This window comes from Sciurus vulgaris, assembly GCF_902686455.1.
Source record: "Sciurus vulgaris genome assembly, chromosome: 11".
In the NCBI taxonomy this organism is placed as follows: Eukaryota; Metazoa; Chordata; class Mammalia; order Rodentia; family Sciuridae; genus Sciurus; species Sciurus vulgaris.
The window spans coordinates 5,756,000-5,780,298 of NC_136472.1; the positions used below are offsets into that span (position 1 = coordinate 5,756,000).

Below are 24,299 nucleotides of genomic sequence, written 5' to 3' on the forward strand. Positions count from 1 at the left end.
ATAAGGCAGAAGATTTTGGGGGACACTTTCTAGCTAAACCATGACAGGAAGGCCCATGGGGCAAGGCGCTAAGAGCGGTCTCCAGCCAGCAATCAGCAAGAAACTCAGTTCAGCAACCCACAAGGAACTGAGTGCTGCCGACAACCACGTGAGCTCAGAAGTAAGGATGAAACTGCAGCCTGTGAAACCCCGAATGGAGAACTGAGTAAGCCGTGCCTGGACACGTGACCCCGGGGGTTGTTTTAAGTAGCTACATGTGTGGTGATATTGCTTAGCAACAATACAGATCTCGAACACAACAGTCAGACCTGAACCCCAAAATAGCAGGCTGACAGCATTCTCTAAACCATCATGCGGTACAAAGCACTGTGACACACAGCTACTCAAGGGGGACACGGAGGGAATGAGTCTGGCATTTATGACCCAGATGGAGTAACAGGAACTATACTCAACACATACACACACACAAGAAAAGAGAAAATCTGAAATAACATTGGACAAAGGAGGTGGGTGAGCCCAAGACTGCCTCAGCTTTCCACCTTGAGTCTCCAGGAGGCAGCAAGAGGGCTGGGAAGACAGGCTGAGCCTAGAGAACCCCCTGCATCAAGGAGACAGAACAGAGAATTTGTAGAGGCTGATGGAGCCAGGGTTCCCAGGGCAAAATACCAGAGAGAAAACCCCAGAGATCTATCTGCAAAGAGACCACCTCAGGAATTCAGCTGAACACAGATCAGCATGTGCTTAGGACAAAACTACCCAAGGCCAGGGAAAAAAGTTCATCCAAAAATTAGAAAACAGTGCCTAGCACTCACTCTAATCCCAAGAGTCAGAAAATCTTAGGACTGTGGCAAACCAGGCAGAGAACCCAGAAGGGTCTTACTTCAATAGTGGGAAATATTAACACTGGACCAATCCTGCTTTAGACCCCAGCAAATCTTAAAAACAGAACCCAAAAGGCCAGGTATGGCGCACACCTATAATCCCAGCAGCTCAGGAAGCTGAGGCAAGGAGGATCCTGAATTCAAAGCCAGCCTTAGCAACTTAGTAACACTCTGTCTCAAAATAAAACTAAAAAGGGCTGGGGATGTGGCTCAGTGGTTAAGCTCCCTGGGTTCAATCCCCAGTACCGAAAAAAAAAAAAAAAACAAAAGGAGCACTCTATTAACTTATTGCTCCCCACAATAAAGCTCAAGAATATTGGTAATAATACAAGAAGACCCAGCATGCAAGAAGATAAAATTCCCTATGTCTGGCATATGAAAAAGCAAGAAAATACAACCATATAAGAATACATAATTGAGGGTCAGGTTGTGGCTCAGTGGTAGAGCGCTCACCTAGTGTGTGTGAAGCACTGGGTTTGATTCTCAGCACCACAAAAAAATAACTAAACAAAATAGAGGTATTATGTCCATCTACAATTAAAAAAAAATTTTTTTTAAAGAATACATAATTGAAAAAGACTCAAGAATGCAAAGATAACAGAACTAGTAATTCTGAATCTAATGTTTGGGTCTCAGATGAAATCAACACCGAGAGGACAGGGTGGACACAACAAGAGAGATCCACGCACTCAGAAACCGCAACCAACAGGAACCAAGTTTCAGCTATATAAGACGTTTCAGTTTAGGGCTCAGGTGTAGCTCGACGGTGTGGTGGAAAATAGGCTTAACATGTGTAAGACCCTGAGTTCCACCCCAAACACCAAAAAAAAGGTGGATTCTAGAAATTCCCTAGCCAGCACTGTGCGACAGCTGCACATACTACATTATGTACTTTGCAGACAGAGCTCATGGTAAGCATTCTCACCACAATTTAAAAACAGCAGTAACAAAAAGGCCAGCAAAAGAAGCATGAGAAACACGGTGGGCACCCACCCACCATCCCAGCAACCCAGGAGGCCAAGGAGGGAGGGTCTCAGCAGCTCAGTGCAACCCTGCCTCAAAATAAAAAGTCAAAAGAGCTGGGATGTGGCTCAGTGAGAGAGCAGCCCTGGGTTCAATCCCCAGGAGCAAAAAATAAATAAACGAATAATAGGACACAAAAGGAAAAACACAAACATAAGAAGAAAAAAAAAAAATCAGTGAGCTATAGGGAGATCTCAAGCAAGGAAACTGGACTCTCCCAAACACACGAGACGGAGTGAAAGGTCTGAAGAAGTCACGGTTGAATGCATGAAGAAAACACCCTGAAGCACATCACGATCAGTCACCGGAAGCCAGGCGTGAGGACAAAACTCTTAAGAGTCGACAGAGGAAGACCCTGTGTACAGGGCCGGGGGGGAGGACGCAGGGCTTCTCAGAAACACTCATGCCTGGACGCTACATCCCACAGAAACCCGCTCGGGCCGCAGGCAGGGTCGAGGCGCGGCCAGAGTCCATCAAACGCAGACTCGCCAGACTCAGAGTGAACGGGAAGGGCAACCATGGAAATTCAGGTCCAAACCGGAGGAACAGAGCCCAGGCAGTGGCCCCATGGGGAAGCATGGACAATGCAGAAACTGACTTCTAAGATGGTAGGAACATGTGCGGAAAGGTTTGGGACACGCGTGTAACATGACGAGAACAGCATCCACATGGGAGAGTGGTCAGACCTGTTACAAAGGTCTCACGCAACGTGGCACGTGGGGAAGGCCACAGGCGGACTCCGCAGTCAGTCATGCAGCACCACAGCCTGGGAGCCCCGGGGCTATGACAGACACAGCTGAGACAAGAACAAGAGCACGGAAGGTGTCCAGTCGATCCAAAAGAACCGAGAGGAGGAGAAAGGAATGAGGAACAAACAGGACAAACAGAAGAGAGAGCGCAGAACAAGAGACTCACAGCCACCATGGCAAGACCAGCGCTCTGGACACCACCACAGGCAGAAAGCACCAAACCCGACAGAAAAGCAAGACCAAGGACACAGCCCTGCAGAGAGCACACCGACCGATCCCCATGAGCTGAAGAGACTGAGAGACGTCTGGGAAATTCCACTATTCAGAAACTAGGATTTCAAGAAGATCAGAAAGCAAATCAGCATTTTGAAATGAATGGAAATGAAACACTAAATTTCAGAACGTGTGGGATACCACAAAAACAGTAGCTAAATGCTTACATTAGGAAAGAAACGTCTCAGACCAACGACCTGCTCCCACCTTAGGAAACTCAAAAACCAAGAGCAAACTAAGCCCAAGTAAAAAGAAAGAAAAAACAATGAAGTCACAAAAGAGAAATTAGAGATGGAGGACAGTTGCAGCAGGTCCTGTGGGAAGACGGATCACCTCCGGCCGAGGAGCAGGAGGGAGGGGGCATGAAGACCACCCCGCAGGGACGGAGGCGACAGCGGCGCAGCCCTGCAGGAGCACAGCCAACGGAGTCGCTCGGAAGACAAGACGGTGGCCTCCTGAAAGGCACAGCACTCAGGAGGAGCAAGCCGGATCCGCCTGCTCCGCAAAGGAGCAGAATCCAGTCTCCGCCCTGAGGAACTCCCAGGCTAGAGGCCACCAGCAGCTGGGGAGGGGGTGCCGCAGGGCCACAGGGCCAGCGGCTGCACAGGGCCCGCCCCACCTGTGTTGGTGGCCAGGACCACGCTGGCCAGCCGGAGGCTCTCCACCATGGCAGCCTCCTCCCGCTGCCTCAGCTCCTTCCTCAACAGCTTGATTTCGCTCCGGAAGTCACTCCTCTCTCTCTTATCCTGGGTCTTCTTGGTTTTCACCTACAAGCGGAAGCAAAGAGAACACGGTGACTCCAAGGTGACTGCGCTGCTCTCGGGGTTCCAGGCTGCTTTCATCCCCCCGCCGTCCAGCTCTGTGCGCTCCTCAGAAAGCAGGAAAGGCTGAGGGGCCGCTGAGAGGAGCCGCAGACCACGCATCCCACGCACAGGGAGACAGAGGGGACCGGGACCGCTGCCCTGCAGGGCACCTGCTCTCCTGGGGTGGGGCTTCGAGGACCAGCCCACGTTTTCCGAGAGATTAAAATCAACGTTCCGCCCACAAAACCATCACCTGATCCCCCCGACTCTGACATTTCACGATAAGCAGCTCTCTCCTTACTGGAGTTTCAGCGCAGTGAGGCCGTGTTCTCCCGCCTAGTTACAGAGAAGCCCAGCCTGAGGAGCATCCGTTCCAACAGGCAGGAGGACACGAGGCGTCCACAGCGGACAGGGCGCAGGGCGCCTCGTGTTCCCACCCGCCCCCGCCCCGCGCCTACCTCCACCAGCACGCAGAGCTGTCCGGCTGCCCTGGGGCAGGGCCCACAGCCTCCTAGCTCCTCCCTGCGGCTGTCACTGCCCAGCAAAGAGGACGCCGAGGAGGTGTCTGCTGAGGTGACAAACGCAGGCCAGGGCGAGACTGACCCAGAAGAGCAAAGGGCACCCCTGCTGCCCAGCCCAGCCACCAGGAGTGGAGAGCCCGATTGGGAGGCTCACAGTCTGATTACTCTTTCTCTTCAGCTGCCTTACTGCCCGGCCCAGCGCTCGCAGGTGCCAGGGACCCCTAGGTAACGCTTTCTTTATTAGGGTTCCTCACCCCAGATCAAATACCAGGAGCAGCTGAGTCCCTGCTAAGCGCCAAGCATAGCTCCCAACCAAAAACAGGCCGTGCGGAAAAAGGGCGGTTGGCGGCTCAGATCATTAAACAGGTGGACGGGGCGAGGGGAAACCAGGAAGAGACCCAGTCTCTCCTCCACGACCAGGGACGCACCAGGATCTGGTCGATTTCCTTCCTGATGTCTGCCACGATCTGGGTGCTGTCGCTCCGGGCCAAAACCGCGTCGAGAGAGTGCTGCTGAATGGACTCCAGCAGGCGCGCGGGGTGCCCCAGGCGCAGGATCCGCTGCTTACAGTGAGCCAGACGCTCCACCAGGTTGTCCACCGCAATGTTAGATGGGGCACAGCACAGAACCTGGGAGACACATTGCAAATCAGGGCTTGGCGATTTCTAATTAAACCACCCAAGTCTGTACTATAATAAACAGGAAGGCGTCGGGGTCTGGAGGAAGAAGCAGAGCGTGCAACAGATAACGCTAGAGCAAACCGAGCCAGCGGGATGGACAGGGAGCCCCACAGCACTGCAAACCAGCACTGTCTGCACACCTGAACCCAGACCTGCAAAATGTGTTAGTCGGGCAGGCACGATGGAGCACACCTGTATTCCCAGCAGCTAGGGAGACTGAGATAGGAGGATCACAAGTTCAAAGCCAGCCTTGGCAACTTAGTGAGGCCCTAAGCAACTCAGTAAGAAGCTATGTATAAATAAAATGCAAGATAGGTCTGGGGATGTGGCTCAGTGGTTGAGTATCCCTGAGTTCAATCCCTAGCACCCCACCAAAAAAAAAAAAAAGTCATCAAAGCACCAAACGTGTCGCGGGACTTACAACTAGGCAGAAGAAGGCCCTAAGATTTATGGGTGCACTGAAATGACCAGCCATCGAATCCCCAACCAAGCCGTTTTTTATCATCTGACAAAACAAACGGGGAGTCTCTCTGATGAGGGCGAGCTTGCTTCTGGAACTGCAACTCTGCTGTCAGGAGCAGAAGGGTGGTCCCCACACGCCCACCGCCCTCCTCCCCCACCGCAGTGCAAAGGCACAGATGGCCCAGCCTCACTATGCACACTGGGCCCAGGGAACCTGCCCCATGTGGTGGTGCACACCTGTAATCCCAGCTGCACTGGAGGCTGAGGCAGGGAGACCATGTCTGAGGATGGCCCCAGCAACTTAGTGAGGCCCTTTCTCAAGATAAAAATAAAAAGGGCTGCGGATGGAGCTCAGTGGGAGAAGGATCACTGATTCAATCCTCTGTATTGCACACACACAAAGACACCGGAGTCAAGCCACCAAAGCAGCTCCTCAGTAATAAGCAATCTTTTCTTGCTGATTTTGGAACAGCTACAAAGACGCCCATAGTAGGAAACCTTGGACACGGGTTTTAGCCAAGTGACAGACACTTGCAGCCCTGAAAAGCGGCAGCTCTGCTAGGCACACCTGTGATCCCAGCCACCTGGGAGGTGGAGGCAAGAGCATTGCAAGTTCCAGGCCAAGACCTTGTCTCAAACTTTAAAAAGGGCCGGTGGCTGGTGCTGGAGCACTTGCCCAGCATGTGCACGCCCTGGGCTGTCCCCAGCCCTGCAACAAAACAAGGCAGCAGCTCTGCCCCATCCATTCCGGCTCTGCCACTCACTGCTGAGGGACTACAGCATGTGGCCTTGTCTCTGGGTTTCCTCGCCTCGACCTGGGCTGCTGACCGTCCCCAGCACGCAGGGTTCAGGGCACCTAGAAGGCTGTGGGTGGGAAGTGGCACCAGCGCAAGCTGACCCAGGAATGGCGACCGTTACCACGCCGGTTCTCAGGACCACGCTGCCACATGCCAGGAGGGACTGCTTAACAAAGCCGTCTGTGTCCTCAGGTCCACGCTGACTCACATGGGCGCAGAAGATGAAGACCTCTGGACCACAACCAAGGCAGTGACAAGGGCATGCACTGGCGCCTCCGGCACCTTGGGAAGCCCACCTCCCACGCCAAGAGTCTGGCCAGCTGCACACCCCAGCACAGGCCTGAACTCAGGAGCCAGAGGCCTGCAGCAGCCGGCGACGGGAGACCCCTGCAGCAGGGAGGGCTTCTGGGGTCTGAGGGGTGCTCCTCTGTGCTCCCTTGACCCCAGGGGCTATGGAAATCAGAAAGGGCCCCGCCAGCCTGCAGTGGCATGCATGAGAGCATGGTGCCTGTGTGTGTGGTGCTGAGGACCGACCCCAGGCCACTCTACCTGAGCTACCGCCTCAGTCCTTTTTAATTTTGAGGCACGGTCTAAGTTGCCCAGGCTGGCCTTGAACTTACAACCCTCCTGCCTCAGCCTGCTGTGTCTCTGGGATTACAGGGATGCGCCGCCACACCCAGCTCCAACCTTTGCTCTCCAAATGCCCAGAGAAGTTCCTGACCAACGCCACCAAGAACTGAGGCTGGGACCCCGCCAAGCGCCCACTGAGCGCAGCCAGGGCCAACAGACCATGCAGAGGAGGAGCCCCCACCCACCTTTAAGCCTTGCTTCACAGCCTGAAGGATTATTTCGACCAAGGTTGTAGTTTTCCCGGTGCCAGGAGGTCCGTGGATGATGGCGAGCTCTTTCTGGGACAGCGCGAATGAGACGGCTTCCTTCTGGGAGGGGTCCAGCGTGGCATTGTAGAACACCAGTGGGTCTGCAGGAGGAGCAGCGGGGTCAGGGCCCTGCCCCGTTGCCCGCGTCCTCCTCGGGGCGTGCACACGTGTCGTGCACTAGGCCTCCCGAGGCAATGCAAGCAACAGAACAGTCCACTGTTTACCAAGGACTCCCCGAACAGGCCACACCTGCTCAGGTCCAGGCTGCCCGGGCTGCCACGCAGTGACCACTCTATGGAAAAAGCCTGCGGCCTCACTGTCTGGGGTAACAGGCGGGAAAGAAAGGTTCTGGAAATGTGTTCATTTCTACCATCTCAGTCCCTTTAAAGTGGTAATTAAATGACAAAAAAAAAAAAAGGAAAGAAAGAAATGCTAACGAATTCTAACGAATTCCAGGGCAGTGTTTCTGTTCTAGATCACAGACGATTCCAATGACTAATAAGCCTCTTAGGATTTCCGCCTGTGTGTTCACCTGTGCCCTGTGCCTGCCGCAGAGCCCTCAATGGACACGCACACTGAGCGTGCAGTCGGAGGCATCAGCCTGCACTTGTGTGAAGCAGCCCGGTGGGGGCATGGGCAAGGAGCCACCACCCTATCCGAAGTTCCCTGCACAGTCTACTACCCCATGCCAGATCCCCTTACCCTGGACAACACCGTAATCAAGACACACCAGGTCCTCAAACAGAGTGAATAAGCCATGAATGGTGGAGCCCAGAGGCTCAGGAGGCTGAGGCAGGAGGATCTCAAGTACAAAGCCAGCCTCAGCAACTTAGCAAGGCCCTAAATAAGCCTAAGCAACTTAGTGAGACCCTGACTCAAAGTAAAAATGAAAAGGTCTGGGGACCTGGCTCCGCGGTTAAGTGCCTCTGGGTTCAATCCCCAACACAGCAAAAAAAAAAAAAAAGGAAAAAAGAAAAACATAGTAAATAACTGCCTGGTGAGTTTCCAGCCCATGGTAGCCCTGCAATGAAACAAAGTACTGCTGAAACATGAATGCTTTTACCTTCAAGGAACAATGAGGAGGGAAAGTGAACGTTCACAAAGAGCACGCCCAAGGGAGTGCCAACTGAGGAAGTGCGGGCCGCCCGGGTCGGGCTTTCTGTTTGGTTTTGTGGCGCTGGGGACTGAACCCAACGGGGCTGCACCCCTGAGCTGCACCCCAGCCCTCGGTAGTTTTTACTGAGATGGTCTTGCTGAGTTGCCCAGGCTGGCCTGGGACTAGGGTCCTCCTGCACGGGCCTCGGGAGTCACAGGGGTCGTCGCAGCATGCACCACGTGCCAGGCAGCCCTGTTTACAAAGCCACTCGACAACGGAGCTGTTAGCAGGGTATGAAGACAGACAATAGCTGGGGTGTGGCTCTGCAGGAGAGCGTGGGCCAGGAAGGCGCAGAGCCTGGGCTGCAGGTGACCCTGGCACTGGACCTGACCAACGCCATGGCCTTAACAATGGAAAGAAGTCCTCCATTTTAAGCAGTGCTAGCGTGCGAGCAGCCACTTGACGAATAAATTCCTATGAAAGTGAGGTTCTGCAAGAACACCGAAAAATACCATCACCAAGCTCAGGGGAGGGAAGGTGTTGGAGCAGGAGAGGAAGGCTGAGCAGAACCTGAGGAAGGGGAGCCAGAGGGGACCAGAGGGGGCCAGAGGAGGCCAGAGGAGGCCAGGGGGTCCAGGGGGACCAGAGGAGGCCAGCAGGGGTCAGAGGAGGCCAGAGGAGGCCAGAGGAGGCCAGAGGGGGCCAGAGGGGGCCAGAGGAGGCCAGAGGGGGCCAGAGGGGGCCAGCAGGGGGCCAGAGGGGGCCAGAGGAGGCCGGAGGGGGCCAGAGGCAGCCAGCCTGCCCCACAGTCCCTCTTCCCATGGCTGCCGGGGCTGGACCCCGGCCAGGCCTTGAATGATCCACTTCCCCTGCTTATGTTCCAGGTCCCCACACCTTACTCTTATAATCAGAAATAAGTCACCTTAAACTTAAAGGTTGACAGAAACACAAAGACTCTTAGAGCCGAGATTTTTCTGTCAAAACCTGCTAAGAAGCATAGAGCAGGACCTGTGATCCCCCACCTCCACAGAGCTTGGCAGCAGGGAATCCCTACACTTCAGCATGAACCCGGTGACAGCACAACACGAGTTAACACTGCCAGCTGCACAGTCACTCAGAGGCGCTGAGGGACGTCGGCTCCCAAGGGCACGTCTCACACTCAGGCCTGCAGTCAGACTGTGCTTGGCAACTTTAGCAGCAATTAAAAAAAAAGTTCTCACGTATGTCGCCGGCAGGGCTGGGGGAGGACCCGTGGAAGAGCAGCTCGACGAGCGGGGACGCCGGCCCCGAGTGGTACTTCTTCAGAGCCACCAGAGCCCTGCAGGGAGAAACCACGAGAGCTGGCACCAGGCCAGCTGGGCCGCTCGCTCGCAGGAGCCCCGGCTGTCCGGCCACACTCACGCTCTCAGCCGCTTGTACGTGACGTCATTGGCAAGCTTCAACAGCCTGTAGGAGCTCTCTCTGACCAAGTTCAGCTGGAGATCCTGGGACTCGTCAAAGGCCACCGTGACCGATTTCTGGGTGATGCGGGTCAGGATCCCGGAGGCCAGCTGACCACCTTCATGGGCAGCATCATACAGACCCACAATGTCACCTGTGAAACCCAAGCCACACTGCATCAAAACTGGAAAAAGCTAGACACTGTTTTGTGTGACAAATTCCAGCATGTTTCAAACATGAGGCCTTGTTTCTCCTTCTGCCTTTGCTCCGTGCTGGAGTCTCAGCCTCCCCTGCCCACACCCCAGCCAGTCAGCCTTCCGTGTCCCCTGCCACTGAGACTCCTGGATGGAGACCCACAGCCTCCAGCTGGACCAGGCACTGAGGAGTTGCGGGGCTAAAGCTGCCTCCACAGCCCCAAGGAGGGCGGAAGACGGAGCGAGAAGCCAAGTCACGCAGCCTCCACCTGCCAGCCCGACACCCAGCACAGAGGGCACCAGACCACCCGTACCCAGAGCTGTCCCCCAACAGGTGCCCCTATCACCTCCCACTCCCCACCTCACCCTTCCATCCAGCCAGAACCCCAACATCCACTGGGGCAAGAGTCAAATCAAAACACTGTCCCCACAGAACAGGGCAGAGAGGCTGAGTGCAAAGGACATTGCCACAGCACCCCCTTCAGGTTCCCTGGGCTGCGGTGTCCACGCAGCACCCCAGGGACGCCTCAGGCAGCGACTTCTACCTGCCCTTGCTTTCTGACAAGGCTGAGTGAGCTCTGCAGAGCCTGCCTGGCAGAGAACTGGGGGGTGGTGGGGGGGTGGTCCACAACTGCCCACCCTGCACACACGCCATCTGGATCAAGGCCAAGGCCGCCCCCTGTGACAACGGTCATGGTGACTCCAAGGCTGTCCCTGTGTGGCAACAGTCATGGGTAACCAAATTTTCTGGTAGCTACATTAGAAAATTAAAGAAAGTTGAGAATGATCCCAGCTACTCAGGAGGCTGAGGCAGGAGGAGCGCAAGTTCAAGGCCAGCCTCAGCAACTTAGCGAGACCCTGTGTCAAGATAAAATACAAAGGACTGGGGATGCAGCTCAACAGTGGAGCATTGGCTGGTATGTGCAAGGCCCTGGGTTCGATTCCCCATACTGAAAAACCACGAGGCCTCAAACATGAGGCTCTGTTTCTCCTTCTGCCTTGCTCCGCGCTGGAGGCTCAGCCTCCCCTGCCCATACCCCAGCCAGTCAGCCTTCTTTAAAATTTTTAAAGAAATAGTATCTTAATCAACCCAATATATGAAAACATCATCATTTCAACATGCAATTAGCACTCACAAGAATTACTCTCAAGATATTCCCTTTTTAACAAGACCTTCAAGGTCTGGTGCACATCGTAGGCAGAGAGGGACCACGGGGGGCATCTCAAGTGCTCCATAGCCAGTGGCCAGGGGCTTCTGCTTTGGACACTGCGGTTCCAGACAACCAAAAAGCTCAGACCGTGGCCTTCTGAAACGAGCTCCTCCCTGCCCAGCTTGGCTGAAGCTGGACTCTCGCTCCACCTCTACGAGGGCAAGAGCAGCGTGTGGGCACCAGCCCATGCACCCCGTCTGCATCAACACGCACCGGAAGTGAAGCTGTTGCTGGGAAGTACTCCGGCAGAGCTGCAGCGCCTGGGCTCCAGGGTGACCAGCAGCCGTCCATACAGCCCAGTGCGCTGGCTGGACACCTGCAGCTTCAGCAGACACACGCCCCGGCTCTGGAGCTCCTTCAGGGAGACGCTCTCCTGCCAGGACCTGGAAGACACCCGGTGTCGAGGCGTCAGTATGTGACCTCACCAGTTTCCACCTCCACCCACAGGCAGCACAGGGACGGAAGGCAGAAAGGCCCGCCCGTGCACTCCTCTGCCCGAGCCTGCCCTCCCCTTCCTCCAGGGCAGCTGAGGCCAGGACCAGAATCCACAGGCAGCCCCTCCACAAGGCCCTCAGCTGGGCCCCTGCCTACTTTCCCTCCGGGTGCTGCCTCTGTACTCGGTGCTGTGCTCCTGACTTGGAGCAGATCAGGGCGGTCTCAGACAAGGCTGTGGGTGGGCATCGTGCCATTTTACAGACGCAGTGAGGAAGACAACCTGCGAAGTCCACCAGCCATAAACGTAGGAGAGGGGATTCTACCAAGGTCTCGGCCAGCATGCTCAAAAGCTTCGCGAACAAATCCTGCCAGTGGATGGGTCTGACGGGCGAGTCTGGAGGCAGGCTGCCTGGCTCCACGTTACCCACGGCAAGCTCCACTTCCCCTCTCAGTCTCCCCTTGGACAGGACAAGAGTCCCGATGACCTGCTCTATTGGGCTGATGCCAGGCACTGCTCCTCTTGCTTCAGGCAAATGGATCCCAAGGAAGAAGCCCTGCTCTCTGGCTGTCCACGCCTCCTCCAGGACCACTCCTCCACACCACCCAGCCATTCAACTGGTACTTTTCTCAGGCTGAACTCAGCACCCCTCCTCCAGGAAGCCATCTGATGTCCTCCTAGGGCTTCCCAGCCAGCAGTGGCCAGGCTGGTTGGGCAACAAGTGGTTCCTGGCCAAGCTTTGTGTACACACACAGCCTCCACTCCACCTTCCTCACCTTCGTCTTTGTTTGGGTGGGGAGCAGGGAGGGGCAGGGGCTCTTGGCGTTGGCCAGGAAGGGGAGCCTAGAGCACGCGTGTGCCTGCCCCAGGTGACTCCATGGTGTGCAGAACAGCAGCTCTCAGGCTGTGCCTGCCCTGAGTGACTCCATGGTGTAGAACAGCAGTTCTCAGGCTGTGCCTGCCCTGAGTGACTCCATGGTGTAGAACAGCAGCTCTCAGGCTGTGCCTGCCCTAGTGACTCCACGGTGTGTAGAACAGCAGCTCTCAGGCTGTACCTGCCCTGAGTGAATCCATGGTGTAGAACAACAGCTCTCAGGCTGCACCTGCCCTGGTGACTCCATGGTGTTCAGAACAGCAGCTCTCAGGCTGTGCCTGCCCTAGTTACTCCATGGTGTAGAACAGCAGCTCTCAGGCTGTGCCTGCCCTGAGTGACTCCATGGTGTAGAACAGCAGTTGTAGGTTGTGCCTGCCCTAGATGTCTCCATGGTGTAGAAGAGCGGCTCTCAGGCTGTGCCTGCCCTAGTGACTCCATGGTGTGTAGAACAGCAGCTCTCAGGCTGTGCCTGCCCCAGGTGACTCCATGGTGTGTAGAACAGCAGCTCTCAGGCTGTGCCTGCCCTAGTGACTCCATGGTGTAGAACAGCAGCTCTCAGGCTGTGCCTGCCCTAGTGACTCCATGGTGTAGAACAGCAGCTTTCAGGCTGTGCCTGCCCTAGTGACTCCATGGTGTAGAACAGCTGCTTTCAGGCTGTGCCTGCCCTAGTGACTCCATGGTGTAGAACAGCAGCTCTCAGGCTGTGCCTGCCCTAGTGACTCCACGGTGTGTAGAACAGCAGCTCTCAGGCTGTGCCTGCCCTAGTGACTCCACGGTGTGTAGAACAGCAGCTCTCAGGCTGTACCTGCCCTGAGTGAATCCATGGTGTAGAACAACAGCTCTCAGGCTGCACCTGCCCTGGTGACTCCATGGTGTTCAGAACAGCAGCTCTCAGGCTGTGCCTGCCCTAGTTACTCCATGGTGTAGAACAGCAGCTCTCAGGCCGTGCCTGCCCTGAGTGACTCCATGGTGTAGAACAGCAGCTCTCAGGCTTTGCCTGCCCTGAGTGACTCCATGGTGTAGAACAGCAGTTGTAGGTTGTGCCTGCCCTAGATGTCTCCATGGTGTAGAAGAGCGGCTCTCAGGCTGTGCCTGCCCTAGTGACTCCATGGTGTGTAGAACAGCAGCTCTCAGGCTGTGCCTGCCCTGAGTGACTCAGTTTCCACTTTTCAGGCTGTGCCCAAACTGTTATTCCATTATGTAAAGTAGTATTTTGCCATGAGCGGCTCTGTTTTGAATTTAAGTGCTGAGGCGGAATGGCTACACTCCTTGTTTGTATAACTGAACACCCACCATCTGTCTGGCACAAAGTGATGTTAATCATGCTAAAAAGAATGACCACCCATGAAATTATCAAACTAATCAAAAGCACTTAGATGCACAAGCATGTCAAACTCACATGGGAAAAACCAGGTCCATGAGCTATGGAGCACACCAGACCGCCAAGCCCCTCCCTTGAGACCCTTAAAAGGAGGAGCACCCCAAGACTGGACACAGTGGCACCCTGACCCCATCACGCCTAGTCGCTTGCGACGAGTTTTATGCAGGAAAATCTCCATAGCAAGGAACCTGGGAATCTCTGCCCTCGGTCTTTAGCAGAGCGCGGGGCCTCCTGCCCTGAAGACCGCGCGGCCCACTCCAAGCTGCCACCCTGCAGGCCGGACTGCAGACGGCGCCCGCTCGGACCTGGGCCCAGAACAAGCTCCTGCGCTCTGACGGCTCTGCGCCCGAGGTCTGGGGCCGGTCCCTTCCCTTACCTGACCAGCTGCCTTCCGAGCCCGGCGCCTTCCTAACCCGGTGCTAGCCTCTCCTGGCGGCACCTCTAACCGTGGCGTGTGCTGCGTGAATGCGTGTTAGACACCAGAAGCTGAGGCTGGAACGGAGGGACCTGCGCGTGCGGCGACCCTGGACGAACCGCCGCCGCCAGAGCCTGAGCCGGCGACTCTGCTGCCACCCGCAGGTGCCTCGGCTGAGGAAGACGCCGTGTGGGCTGTGGGTGACGCGGCTGGCTCCCCGGAGCCGCCCCGCGGAGGACCGACCGGCGCCGCCGCCTACCTGCGCTCTTCCACCTCCGCGTCCCTCTCCAGCTCCAGCAGGTCCAGCTGCTTGGTCACGAAGCTCTCCACAGTGGCCGAGGCCATGGCTGTGCCGCTCCGGGCCCGCTGCCTCACAGGATCCGCGTTTCCGGCCGGGCCGTTGCGTCGACGCACAGGGTCCGCGCCGCTTCCACTTCCGCTTCCGGCGGAGCCGCGCGAAGATGGCGGCGACCGCGGCGCTCACGGGCAGCTTCGGGCGGCTGGCCTTGGCCTGCGGCCGCAGCATCCTTACACCCTCGCGGCCCGGGGCGGGTGAGGCCCGCACGACCGGGTGCAGCGGGGGGGCGTCCCGGGAAGGCGATCGCCCCTCGGCTCCGAATAGGCCCGGCGTGTCCTCCGTTTCAGAGGCGCGCAGGTCCCGGGAGCTGGTGGCTTGCCCCGGCGGCGGCGGCGGGGAGGGACAGGCGCCGCCCGGCCCCGGCAGGCTGCGGGCGCACGGGGCGCCGCGGAGCCCGAGCGGGGGTCTGCGGCGGCGCGCTGGGTGCAGACGCGGGGGCGCCCGCGTCTCCCCGCCATGGTGACAGTGCTCTCTTCTTCCCGCAGCCTCGCTCGGGCCCGCGGCGCGGAGACTCAGTTCGCAGAGACCTTCGTTTCCACCAGGGTAATAGCAAAATGTGGGTCTCGTGACTCTGCTCCTTTCCTCAGCAGGACCGTCCTCCTCACGTCAGAGCGCCCCACGTTTGAGTGTTCGAGAATATTTAAACCTGAACTTTTTTGGCAGTGTTTTTCTTGCGCCTTAGGTTCGGTCCTCAACTCCGCAAAATAGTGCTCAGAACATTGAGCACTGGTAGCTGCAGTTTTTAAAAACGGCAGTTGGCGGGATGCGTGGTACACGCCTATGATCTCAGCTGCTAGGGAGGCTACGGCAGAGGATCCTAAGTTTCAGAACAGCCTGGGCTACTTAATGAGACCCTGCCCCAAGATAAAAGGGCTGGGGGTGGACTAGAGCACCCCCAGGTTCGCTTCCCAGTTGGGGACGTGGAGAAATGCATACCTAAAGATATGCCTGTGGCCCGCCAGTATTCTCAGCAGCAGAGATAGATGCTCTTTGGTTCTCTAAAGAAACTGAAAAACAGGAAAAATTCCAAAGTGGCATTTTACTAGAAGGTTCCATCTCGAGTGTGAAACGCCCTGGCTTTCCTTGCCAGCCCCCGTCTTCCTGTGTTGTTTTCTTTATGGGTCCTTTCTCTGCGCTGCCACACCCAATTGGGAAGATGAATATCACGCAGGGCAGAGACTTTTAGAAACCCACTCCTATCAGTTCCTCAAGGTCATTACTTAGCCACACATGGTGATGTGGTGTTCCCAGTGCCTCTTAAACCAAGCGGGGTGGTCCATTCATTTCAGATTTGTGTCAGGTTTCCCTGTGCCCTGTCCTGTTTCCCATGGAACCGAAAGCTTAGAACTCCCTCGTTACTACTGACTGATTAGCCGATGCTCATTGAAATACATCGTAGCTCCCGGGGTATGTAGGAGACGCTCCTCAGTTTTCCCCCAAAGAGGTGGGGACAGTCCTCGAGACAGTGTTGCTGTTGCCCGAGCCCCTCTTCCTTTCTGTAGCAAGTTTACACACACACATGCCCACAGCCATGCAACTGGCCAGACCTGTCCTGTGCCTATGAGAGGACAGCTCACCTTGACCTTGAGTGCAGCATCTCTGCTGGGTGCACTGAGGATGCGAGGCCTGAATCAGACTCATCCTTGTCCTTCCTGACACTTAGAACATGGCTGATTCTTGGGGATTTCAAGCTGCCTTTCATGTGCATATCATACACATTTATGAAATGTTTTCACAGGTATGTTCCTAAAACGTCCCTGAGTTCACCACCATGGCCAGAAATTGTTCTTCCAGACCCAGTTGAGGAGACCAGACACCACACAGGTAAAGACTTGCAGGGAGTCAAAACAACACTGCTCTGCCCAGCAGTCAAGGTGCCACTGCCTCAGAGCAGGGTGTCATGTCCCAGGTGCTCCAGGGCATAGCATGGTGTGAATCCTTATGTCCATTTTTTTTGCCAGGAAACACCAAAATTTTAAATGCTCATTCATAGCCAAGCACAGTGGTGCATGCCTGTAATCGCAGTGACTCAGGAGACTGCAGCGGAAAAATTGTAAATTCAAGACCAGCCTGTGCAACTTTTTTTCTTTCTTTCTTTTTGTTTTTTTTTTTTTTTTTTTTTTTTTTTTTTTGCGGTGCTGGGAATCAAACCCAGGGTCTTATGCTCTCAAGACTCTACCAACTGAGCTATCTCCCCAGCCCCAGCCTGTGCAACTTAACAAGACCCTGTCTCAAAATAAAAAGGGCTGGGAGTGTGGCTCAGTGGTGGATTCAATCCCTGGTACCAAAAAAAAAAGACACCCACCAAAATGTCCGCTCACTTAGCACACAGCCCTGGAGCAGCTGCTGTGCGGCAGGTCCTGGTTCCTGCCCTTGGTCCCACACTGTCTCCATGGTTGGCGGACACTTGGGTTCAAGAGCAGCATTCTCCCCAGTCTGAAGAACAACACCGATGAACAGAAGTGCTACTGGAGAAGCTCTCAGGGCACGGGGAGTTGCAGCAGCCCAGAACCCACATCAGGAGGGGACGCTGTGGCTCCCACCGCTGCCACAAGGGAGCCAGAGCCTCAGTTTTCCAGAAAACTGGAAATCCACCTTCTTGAATAGAATTTTCTAGTATTTTAAAGTATGTTTGAGATACTGCACAAAATAGCCAAGCATGGTGGTGTGTGCCTGTAACCTCAGCAACTTGGGAGACTGAGGCAGGAGGATGGCAATTTGGAAGCCAGACTCAGCAACTCAGCAAGACCCGATCTCAAAAACAGACAAGCCAGGGATGTAGTTCAGTGGCAGAGCGTTTGTCCAGCGTGGGCGAGGCCCTGGTCCCATCAGCAGCTCCACAGGAGAAACAAAGGCACCGTTAAGGTGAATACAGTCTTCCCCAGTGTCTGGGGCCTGGGCTCAGGACTGCCTGCAGGTCTCGGAATCCTCCGGGACTGAAGGCCCTTGTCTGAAATGGCAAAGGATTTGCTTGTAACCAGCTCCCATCCTCCTGTGTATTTAAGTCATTTCTAGATGACTGAAGACGTCTGATGTAATGTAAACGCGTCTCAGTTGTTGTTCTGTTATTTAGGGAATAATGAGAAAAGGTCTATCACGTGTTCAGTACAGAAGCAGCTTTTTCCCTGATTTACTGCAATCTGAGGTTGATTGAATCCATGGATGCGAAGGACTGACTGAATTCTGCCCTCACAGCCAGGCACAGCTTCTGGCTTTAACTGTCTCCAAGGCAGGAACTGTCTCATCCATCCTGTGTGCCCAGCCATAGGCACACAGAGTCCCTGTTCAGAGCAGACTGCAGGGTCTAGGGCACTGTGACCCCAGCCCAAGTCAAGGCTGTGAAGACGACAGAAGGAGCCAAGCAGGGGAGGCGTGGGTGGAGTCCGCCTGCCCCGGGATGTGATTCTGGGTGTTCCTTGTTGGAAAAGGCCCGTCCTTCCCCTCTTGGGGTTTGCCACTCCTTGCCCACTGCTCCTTAAGGAACAGGAGTGAAAAGATGAGGGCTCCTCCCACCCGGAGCTGCAGCCATAGAGGTGGGTGTGCTGAGTGCTCAGGCCAGAGAACCACAGGAGGCAGTTTGGTCCTGCCGTCTCTCAGCCCCACATACCAAAGTGCCAGTGCTCCTGGGAGCCGCTGGGCCCCTGCCTCGCGCCTGTGCCTACGGGTGAACAAGACAGGATCAGGCCACTTACAACGAGCTCCCCTCACCAGGTGCCGGCGGGATACCAGGTGCTCCGCATTACCCTTCAGGGGGACCAGGTGAGGGTGGGGCCAGCTGGGCCTTTCCAGTTGGGGTGACTGCCACACTCTTCCCCAGACATTGTGAGGAAGGTGAACGAGCTGATTGCTACCAACCAGTATGGCCGTCTCTTTGCTGTGGTGCACTTTGCCAGCCACCAGTGGAAGGTGACTTCCGAAGACCTAATTTTAATTCATAATGAATTGGACGTCAAGTGTGGGGAGAGGATTCGACTGGAGAAGGTAAGGCTGTCAAATTTGTATATTCAGGAACTTGCCACCAAATACGCAGTCCCTCCTGCTGGTTTCTCACTGAGAAGTTCATCCGTTCTGAGCAGGCCAGTGAGGCCACAGTGCAGGGTGCCCGGGGCAGGGGACAGGGAGGGAGGGCAGTGCCTGGCCGTCTCAAGAATGGATCTCCACAGGTGCTCGCCCTCTGGTGAAGTACAAGCTCCGTGGAGGGGGCGTGGAATGCTGTCTGGCTCAGCTTTGGCTGCTGGGGTGGTTCCAAGTCTTTGCCTGGGTGCCATGTGCCTTACCACTACTCAGGACGGCTGGTCCACCAAGGTGGCTGAGCACCTCTAGCCTTAGTTGTAATTTGGCTTGCTGTGTTTGGGGGCATTTGCTTGGTTGTTGCCTTCTCTGCTTATAGAACTATAATGGCTGCATTCGGATCCTGTCTGGGCTGTCTGCAGCACGGGCGAGTGACTCGGGGCCTCACATGCTAGACGAGTGCTCCGCCACTGAGCTGCAGCCCAGCCCTTTGTACTTTTAATTTTGAGACAGGGTCTCACTAAATCACCAGGCTGCCCTCGAGCTTGGGATTTTCCTGCCTCACCCTCCCAAGTTGCCGGTATCAGAGGCGTGTGCCAGCACACTCATCTCTGACTTACAATACCTAGTACAACAGAAACGTGTGTAAGTAGCCATTCTGTTGTATTGTTTAGGGAATAATGACAAGAAAAAAAAATCAGGAATTCAATATAGATGCAACTGTTTTTCCAGATTTTTCAATCCACAGTTGACTGGATTTGCCTCTGCTGAGGGACCCAAGTATGCTTTGCTTTACTTTGGAATATTTCATATTAACCAAAAAATGGTGGAAAGCGCCACCTAATGCAGATTGTTTTGTATGGCTTAGGAAATCCAGCAGCAAGGAATACTTCATGCTTGAATTAGTTCAAAACATATCTTTGTTGTCATGATACATCGCTCATTGGTGTTCTCAGAACACATTCTGTCTTTCCACTTTCGACATTGCACAGCTGGGTCTTCCTGACCAGTGACATTGCACGCCTGGGCCTTCCTGACCAGCGAGGTCTTCCAGCCTCCAGGGACGACGCCTCTGCTCTTGGAATGCAGAGGTGCTCTCCCCACAGCCCCCACGTGGCCATCCCTGCATAGAACATGGCTGCCTGTGTGCAACTTTACCGTGCAGAAAGCACGGCTGGCCTGTCTTGGCATGTTAGCGGCTCTAAACTGCCCCGCAGATGCTGTGGCAAGGTCATTTGCTTTGTAAGGGGCACGGGGTGCAGCCGTGGCAGACCCCTGGACTCGAACACGAGAAACCAACGTCAGAGTTCAGGTGAAGTTCAGATGAGGGCACAGCAGTTGTCTGGGGACGTGACAGTTGCATCAGATGGTCAGCCTTCCTGCATGCGCTTCCAAGGGCCCGACATCTCCTGGACAGCCCCACCTGGCTGTCCAGCCCACACTGCTCAACGCTTTACATCACTAGCAGCAGATTCCAGGTAGTCAGTGCTCCTGCCTTCTGCAGGGCCTTCAGGTCAGCTCCTGTTCTGGTGACAGTGACGAGCCAGTGGCTGATGCTCCTGCTTATCTCTTTCAGGTCCTGCTGGTTGGGGCGGACAACTTCACGCTTATTGGCAAGCCACTCCTTGGGTAATGCGACACTGAACCCCGGGGCTGGGGTGCGGGCAGGATGGGTGGAGTGGCCTGTGTGCACACTCACTGTCATCGCTGAACACAGTATGCTTCTGTCACTGTCTGGTGTTCCATGTCTCATGACGGGACATCCAGCCCAGTCTGCTGGCCCATTCGTCACAGCAGCTAGGCCTGCAGATCTGTTGGAAGCCAAGTGTGGTGACAGCACCTGTAGTAGCTCTAGCTGCTCGGGCGGTGGAGGGAGGAGGATCAGGGTTCAAGGCCAGCCTCAAGACTCAGCAGAAGACAAAGCAGGGGACTGGGGACGTGGCTCAGAGGTAGAGCACTTGCCTGGCACCCACAAAATCCTAGGCTTGATCCCAGCACCACAAACAAAGTAATAATAACAAAGTAAAATAAGAATGAGAGTGACACGCTGCACAGAATGTTCGGTTTGTGCCTTTAGTTTCTAGATGTTTCGGACATGTTGCTTTTTCTTTTTTTTTAATTATAATTTTTTTAGCTTTTAATTTTTTACAGAGTGCATTTTGATTCATTGTACACAAATGGGGTACATCATTTCGTTTCTATGGTTGTGCACAATGTCGATCCACACCATTTGTGTAATCACACATGTACACAGGGCAGTGATGTCTGTCTCAGTCCACCATTTTTCATACCTCCCTCCCTCTCATTTTCTTCTACGTATCCTAAAGATCCCCCATTATTCTTGTTCCCCACCCCCACCCCCATTATATATCATCCTCCACTTATCAGGGAAAACATTCTGCCTTTGGTTTTTTGGGCTTGGATTATTTCACTTAGCATGATATTCTCCAGTTTCATCCATTTATTTGCAAATGCCATAATATTATTCTTCTTTATGGCTGAATATTTTTTTTTAACTTTTATTTTAGCTGTTGGTGGACCCAAATACCTTTATTTATTTTTATGTGGTGCTGAGAATTGAACCCAGTGCCTCACAGATGCTAGGCAAGCGCTCTTCCACTGAGCCACAACCCCAGCGGGCATATTGCTTTTATAATCAGGAAAGAAGATAGAATTTTGTTTTAGGAATTTGACTAAAGTGTTAATAAAATTTTTTAAATAATCAGAAAAGCACATGGGGACTGGGCTTTGGCTCAGTGGTAGAGCCCTTGGCTGCACAGGGGAGGCACTGGGTTTGATTCTCAGTACTGTGTATAAATCAATAAATAAAGGTCTATCGACAAATAAAAAATATTTTAAAAAGATTTTTTTTCCAGAAAGACACTTGGTTGTTTACTTTCCTTCTAGAAAAGACCTTGTTCGAATCGAAGCCACTGTCATTGAGAAGACAGAATCATGGCCCAAAATCATCATGAAATTCAAGAAAAGGAAAAACTTCAGGAAGAAAAGAAGTGAGTGAGGGAGCGAGTGAGGGAGCGAGGCCTGCACCCCCAGCCCAGCCCAGCCCCGCCCTGGTCCTGGTCGTCCCAGGCTGCCCTGGAGAGGCCCCGCCTTCCCCCGGCCAGGGTGCACAGCTGAGCCCCGGGAGTGCAGCTGGAGTTGGCCCCTTGGTGGGGCATCCTCCCACCTGCAGGGAGCCCACGGGCGCGTCTTGGGCCGTGGCGGGACAGCGCCATCCCAGGAGCCTCAGCGGGGGCAGACCTTGGCGCTGTCCGCACACACTGAGTACAGAGTACAAGACGTCCTGAGGGAGCAGAGTGAACCCAGGGTCCACACTTTGGCGGCCCCTGCAGGAGGCCAGGGGAGTAGGCAGTGAGGGAGTCGGTGGGCCAGTGCCGCTGGAAGGCAGCTGGTCAGGGCGCAGGCCAGCTTCAAGTGAGTTGGTCAGGCGGTGTTTACCGTACCAGTCCCAGCTTCAAGCCGGAGCGTGCCTGTGCGCCACTGTGGAACCCGGCCTGTGCCTGCCGACACACCCCAGCCCCTCCTCCAGTCCTTTCACAGACCTGCCCAGGGCAGCCGAGCGCAGCACCCTCTGAAGGTGGTTCCAGAGAAGGGCCGGCAGGGGTGTGAGGTGTCCGCGTGGCACGGAGGCTTTGCGGGAGAAGGGAAGCACTTCCGAAGGTTGGAGTGGCGAGAAGGGGCAGGGAGGCCCTGCAGCTGCCTGGGGAGAAGCCCAGGGCAGTGGCCACCAGAGGGTGCTCAGAGAAGGGCAAGGCCCGGGCCCTGGATGCCCGTGGGGCAGAGCTGTCAGGGTGGCTTTGGCACAGGTTGGGGGAAGCATTGAAGCAGAGCAGCTGTGGACAGCCAAGGGGACAGCAGCAGGCGTCCTGCAGGGACAGGAGCTTAGCCACAGGGAAGGCGGGTTGCCACCAGAGGCTGTGGTGGTGAGGTACAGGCAGGGTGGAGGCCCCAGGTGACCTCACAGGGCACCAGCCTCGCCCCATGGTCAGTGGGAAGTCACCCAGGGCAGCAGTCACGCTGGAGGAAGTGGGCGGCCAGGGGACAGGACTGTGCCAGGCTCCTGCTGAGGGCAAGCGAGTGGGCTCCCAGCAGCAGAGCTGGTTTCCCTGCCCTGCGCTGAGGGGCGGTGGCATCCAGGGCAGTGAACTGTGGAGCAGGTGGGGCAACTTCCCTCCATCCCAAGGGGACACCTGATGGCCTGGCCTTGCTGTCCCTGTTCCTCCACCTGCCTTGTTCCACTTATGGACACCTGGCATCGCCCCCGAGCAGCGGATGGCACCACAGGGCTTGGGATGGCCAGAGTCCTGGCTCTAAACAGTGTCACTCACAGCTCTGTTGGGACAATGGTTGCTGCTCAGCTGCCAGTAGCAGGGTGTAATCGCATGTCCTCATGGCAGAAGCCTTTTCTGTCCCTCTGACGCTCCCAGGTAGCCACAGAATTAGCATCTTTTCCCTCATGGCCCAGAGCCACAGTGGACATGGGGCAGGAGTGGACACTCTACCCTGAGGCCTCGGCCTTCCAGCTCCACTCCTGCTAACAGCCATGGGGCAGCCAGCACGGCCGGGCACGGCTGAGGCCTACTCCAGGAGGGCAAGCCAGGACAGAGCCCCACGGACGGGCAGCAGCGCCAGGCATGTGGAGGCCTGTGCCATAGCTTATTCATGGTGGACAGCCTGGTCGAGCCTGTGGCGGTGTCTTCCGTCTCTTCCAGTCATTGTGGTCCCACAGACTGTCCTCCGGATCAACACCATTGAGATCGCTCCATGTTTGCTGTGATTGCCAAGCCAGCGTTGAGCCAGGACCAAGATAAACTCCCAGCCAACGAGGTGGCATGTGCCTGTCGTCCCAGCGACTTAGAAGGCTGAGGCAGGAGGATCCAGGTTCAAGGCCAGCCTGGGCAACTTACCAAGACCCCATCTCAACATAAAAAGAACTGGGGATGCAGCTCAGTGGTAGAGCACCTGGAACCCAGTATTGCAAAAAATAAAATGGAAACAAACTTGTTTCTGAGGAGACCAGGCGTCTGCTGTGGCGTGCAAGGCCGGGCGTGCCTGGAAGGGGAGGTCTGAACTTGTGTGCGTCTCCCTGAGCCGGAAGGAGCCCGGAGCACGTGCCTGTGTGGAGGGAGGCGAGTTCCCAGCAGCCCTGCACCCACCTTGGTGGGCCTGGGGACACGCCAAGATGACGCCGAGGGCAGGGGCGCAACCAGGGTGGGGGGACATCAGACACCCTTCCTGGCGGTTGGCCGCTGAGCCCTGCTGAGCCCTTCCTCAACTCCTTTTGCCTCCTGTGGTCCAGCAGGAGGCGCCACCAGGCAGCGGGAGACACTGCATGCAGCATGATGGCGGCCAGGAGGGCAGGGCAGGCCGAGGCCCTAGGGTGGAGGGGGACAGCCCCTTCTGGGGAAGGGAGGTGTTCTGGACTTGACCCTGACAGCTGCAGGCTAGCTGGGAAGTCTTGGGGCTGCCCAGGTTCCCCGCTGCGAGGGTCAGACAGGCAACTGGGGGAACCTGCTGGCAAGCTAGTCCAGGCAGGAAGGGAGGAGGCGGTGAGCCCGGAGGGGGGCGTGGGGGACAAGGGGGGCTCCTGGTGACCCCAGGCCGACCTCCAGCAGAGAAGCCAGGCCTTTTAGTGGCACAGGAGAACTTGTGATCCAGCTGGCACTGGTTTCCCTCCACGTTTCCCAAGCGCCCCAAGGAGTCACCCTGAGCTCTGGACGTGAGCAAACAGGCCAGCCTTCCCGCGAGGACCTGTGCCCGGGCACCTGCAGGTCACTGCCCTGCTCATTCTGCTGCGC

At 55.7% G+C, this 24,299-nt stretch overlaps 2 protein-coding genes across 2 annotated transcripts in view; one reads left to right on the plus strand and one right to left on the minus strand.

Annotated features, from left to right (window-relative positions):
* The window catches only part of IGHMBP2 (immunoglobulin mu DNA binding protein 2), a 30,914-nt gene extending 16,360 nt beyond the window's left edge, over positions 1-14,554 (minus strand). The window contains exons 1-7 of the mRNA XM_079102035.1: positions 14,371-14,554; positions 11,222-11,391; positions 9,565-9,757; positions 9,384-9,481; positions 7,005-7,168; positions 4,679-4,879; positions 3,546-3,693 (exon numbers count right to left, since the gene is read on the minus strand). Of these exons, the coding sequence (XP_078958161.1) occupies positions 3,546-3,693; positions 4,679-4,879; positions 7,005-7,168; positions 9,384-9,481; positions 9,565-9,757; positions 11,222-11,391; positions 14,371-14,456 (1,060 nt within the window). The 5' untranslated portion in view covers positions 14,457-14,554. The remainder of the gene's footprint in view (positions 1-3,545; positions 3,694-4,678; positions 4,880-7,004; positions 7,169-9,383; positions 9,482-9,564; positions 9,758-11,221; positions 11,392-14,370) is intronic.
* On the plus strand, positions 14,527-23,515 carry MRPL21 (mitochondrial ribosomal protein L21). Its single transcript, XM_079102036.1, has 7 exons — positions 14,527-14,663; positions 14,955-15,012; positions 16,208-16,293; positions 18,287-18,450; positions 20,057-20,109; positions 21,388-21,491; positions 23,214-23,515. The coding sequence occupies exons 1-7, from the start codon at positions 14,573-14,575 to the stop codon at positions 23,276-23,278; spliced, it is 621 nt and encodes a 206-aa protein (XP_078958162.1). The 5' UTR covers positions 14,527-14,572; the 3' UTR covers positions 23,279-23,515.
* Positions 23,516-24,299: the final 784 nt, after the last annotated feature.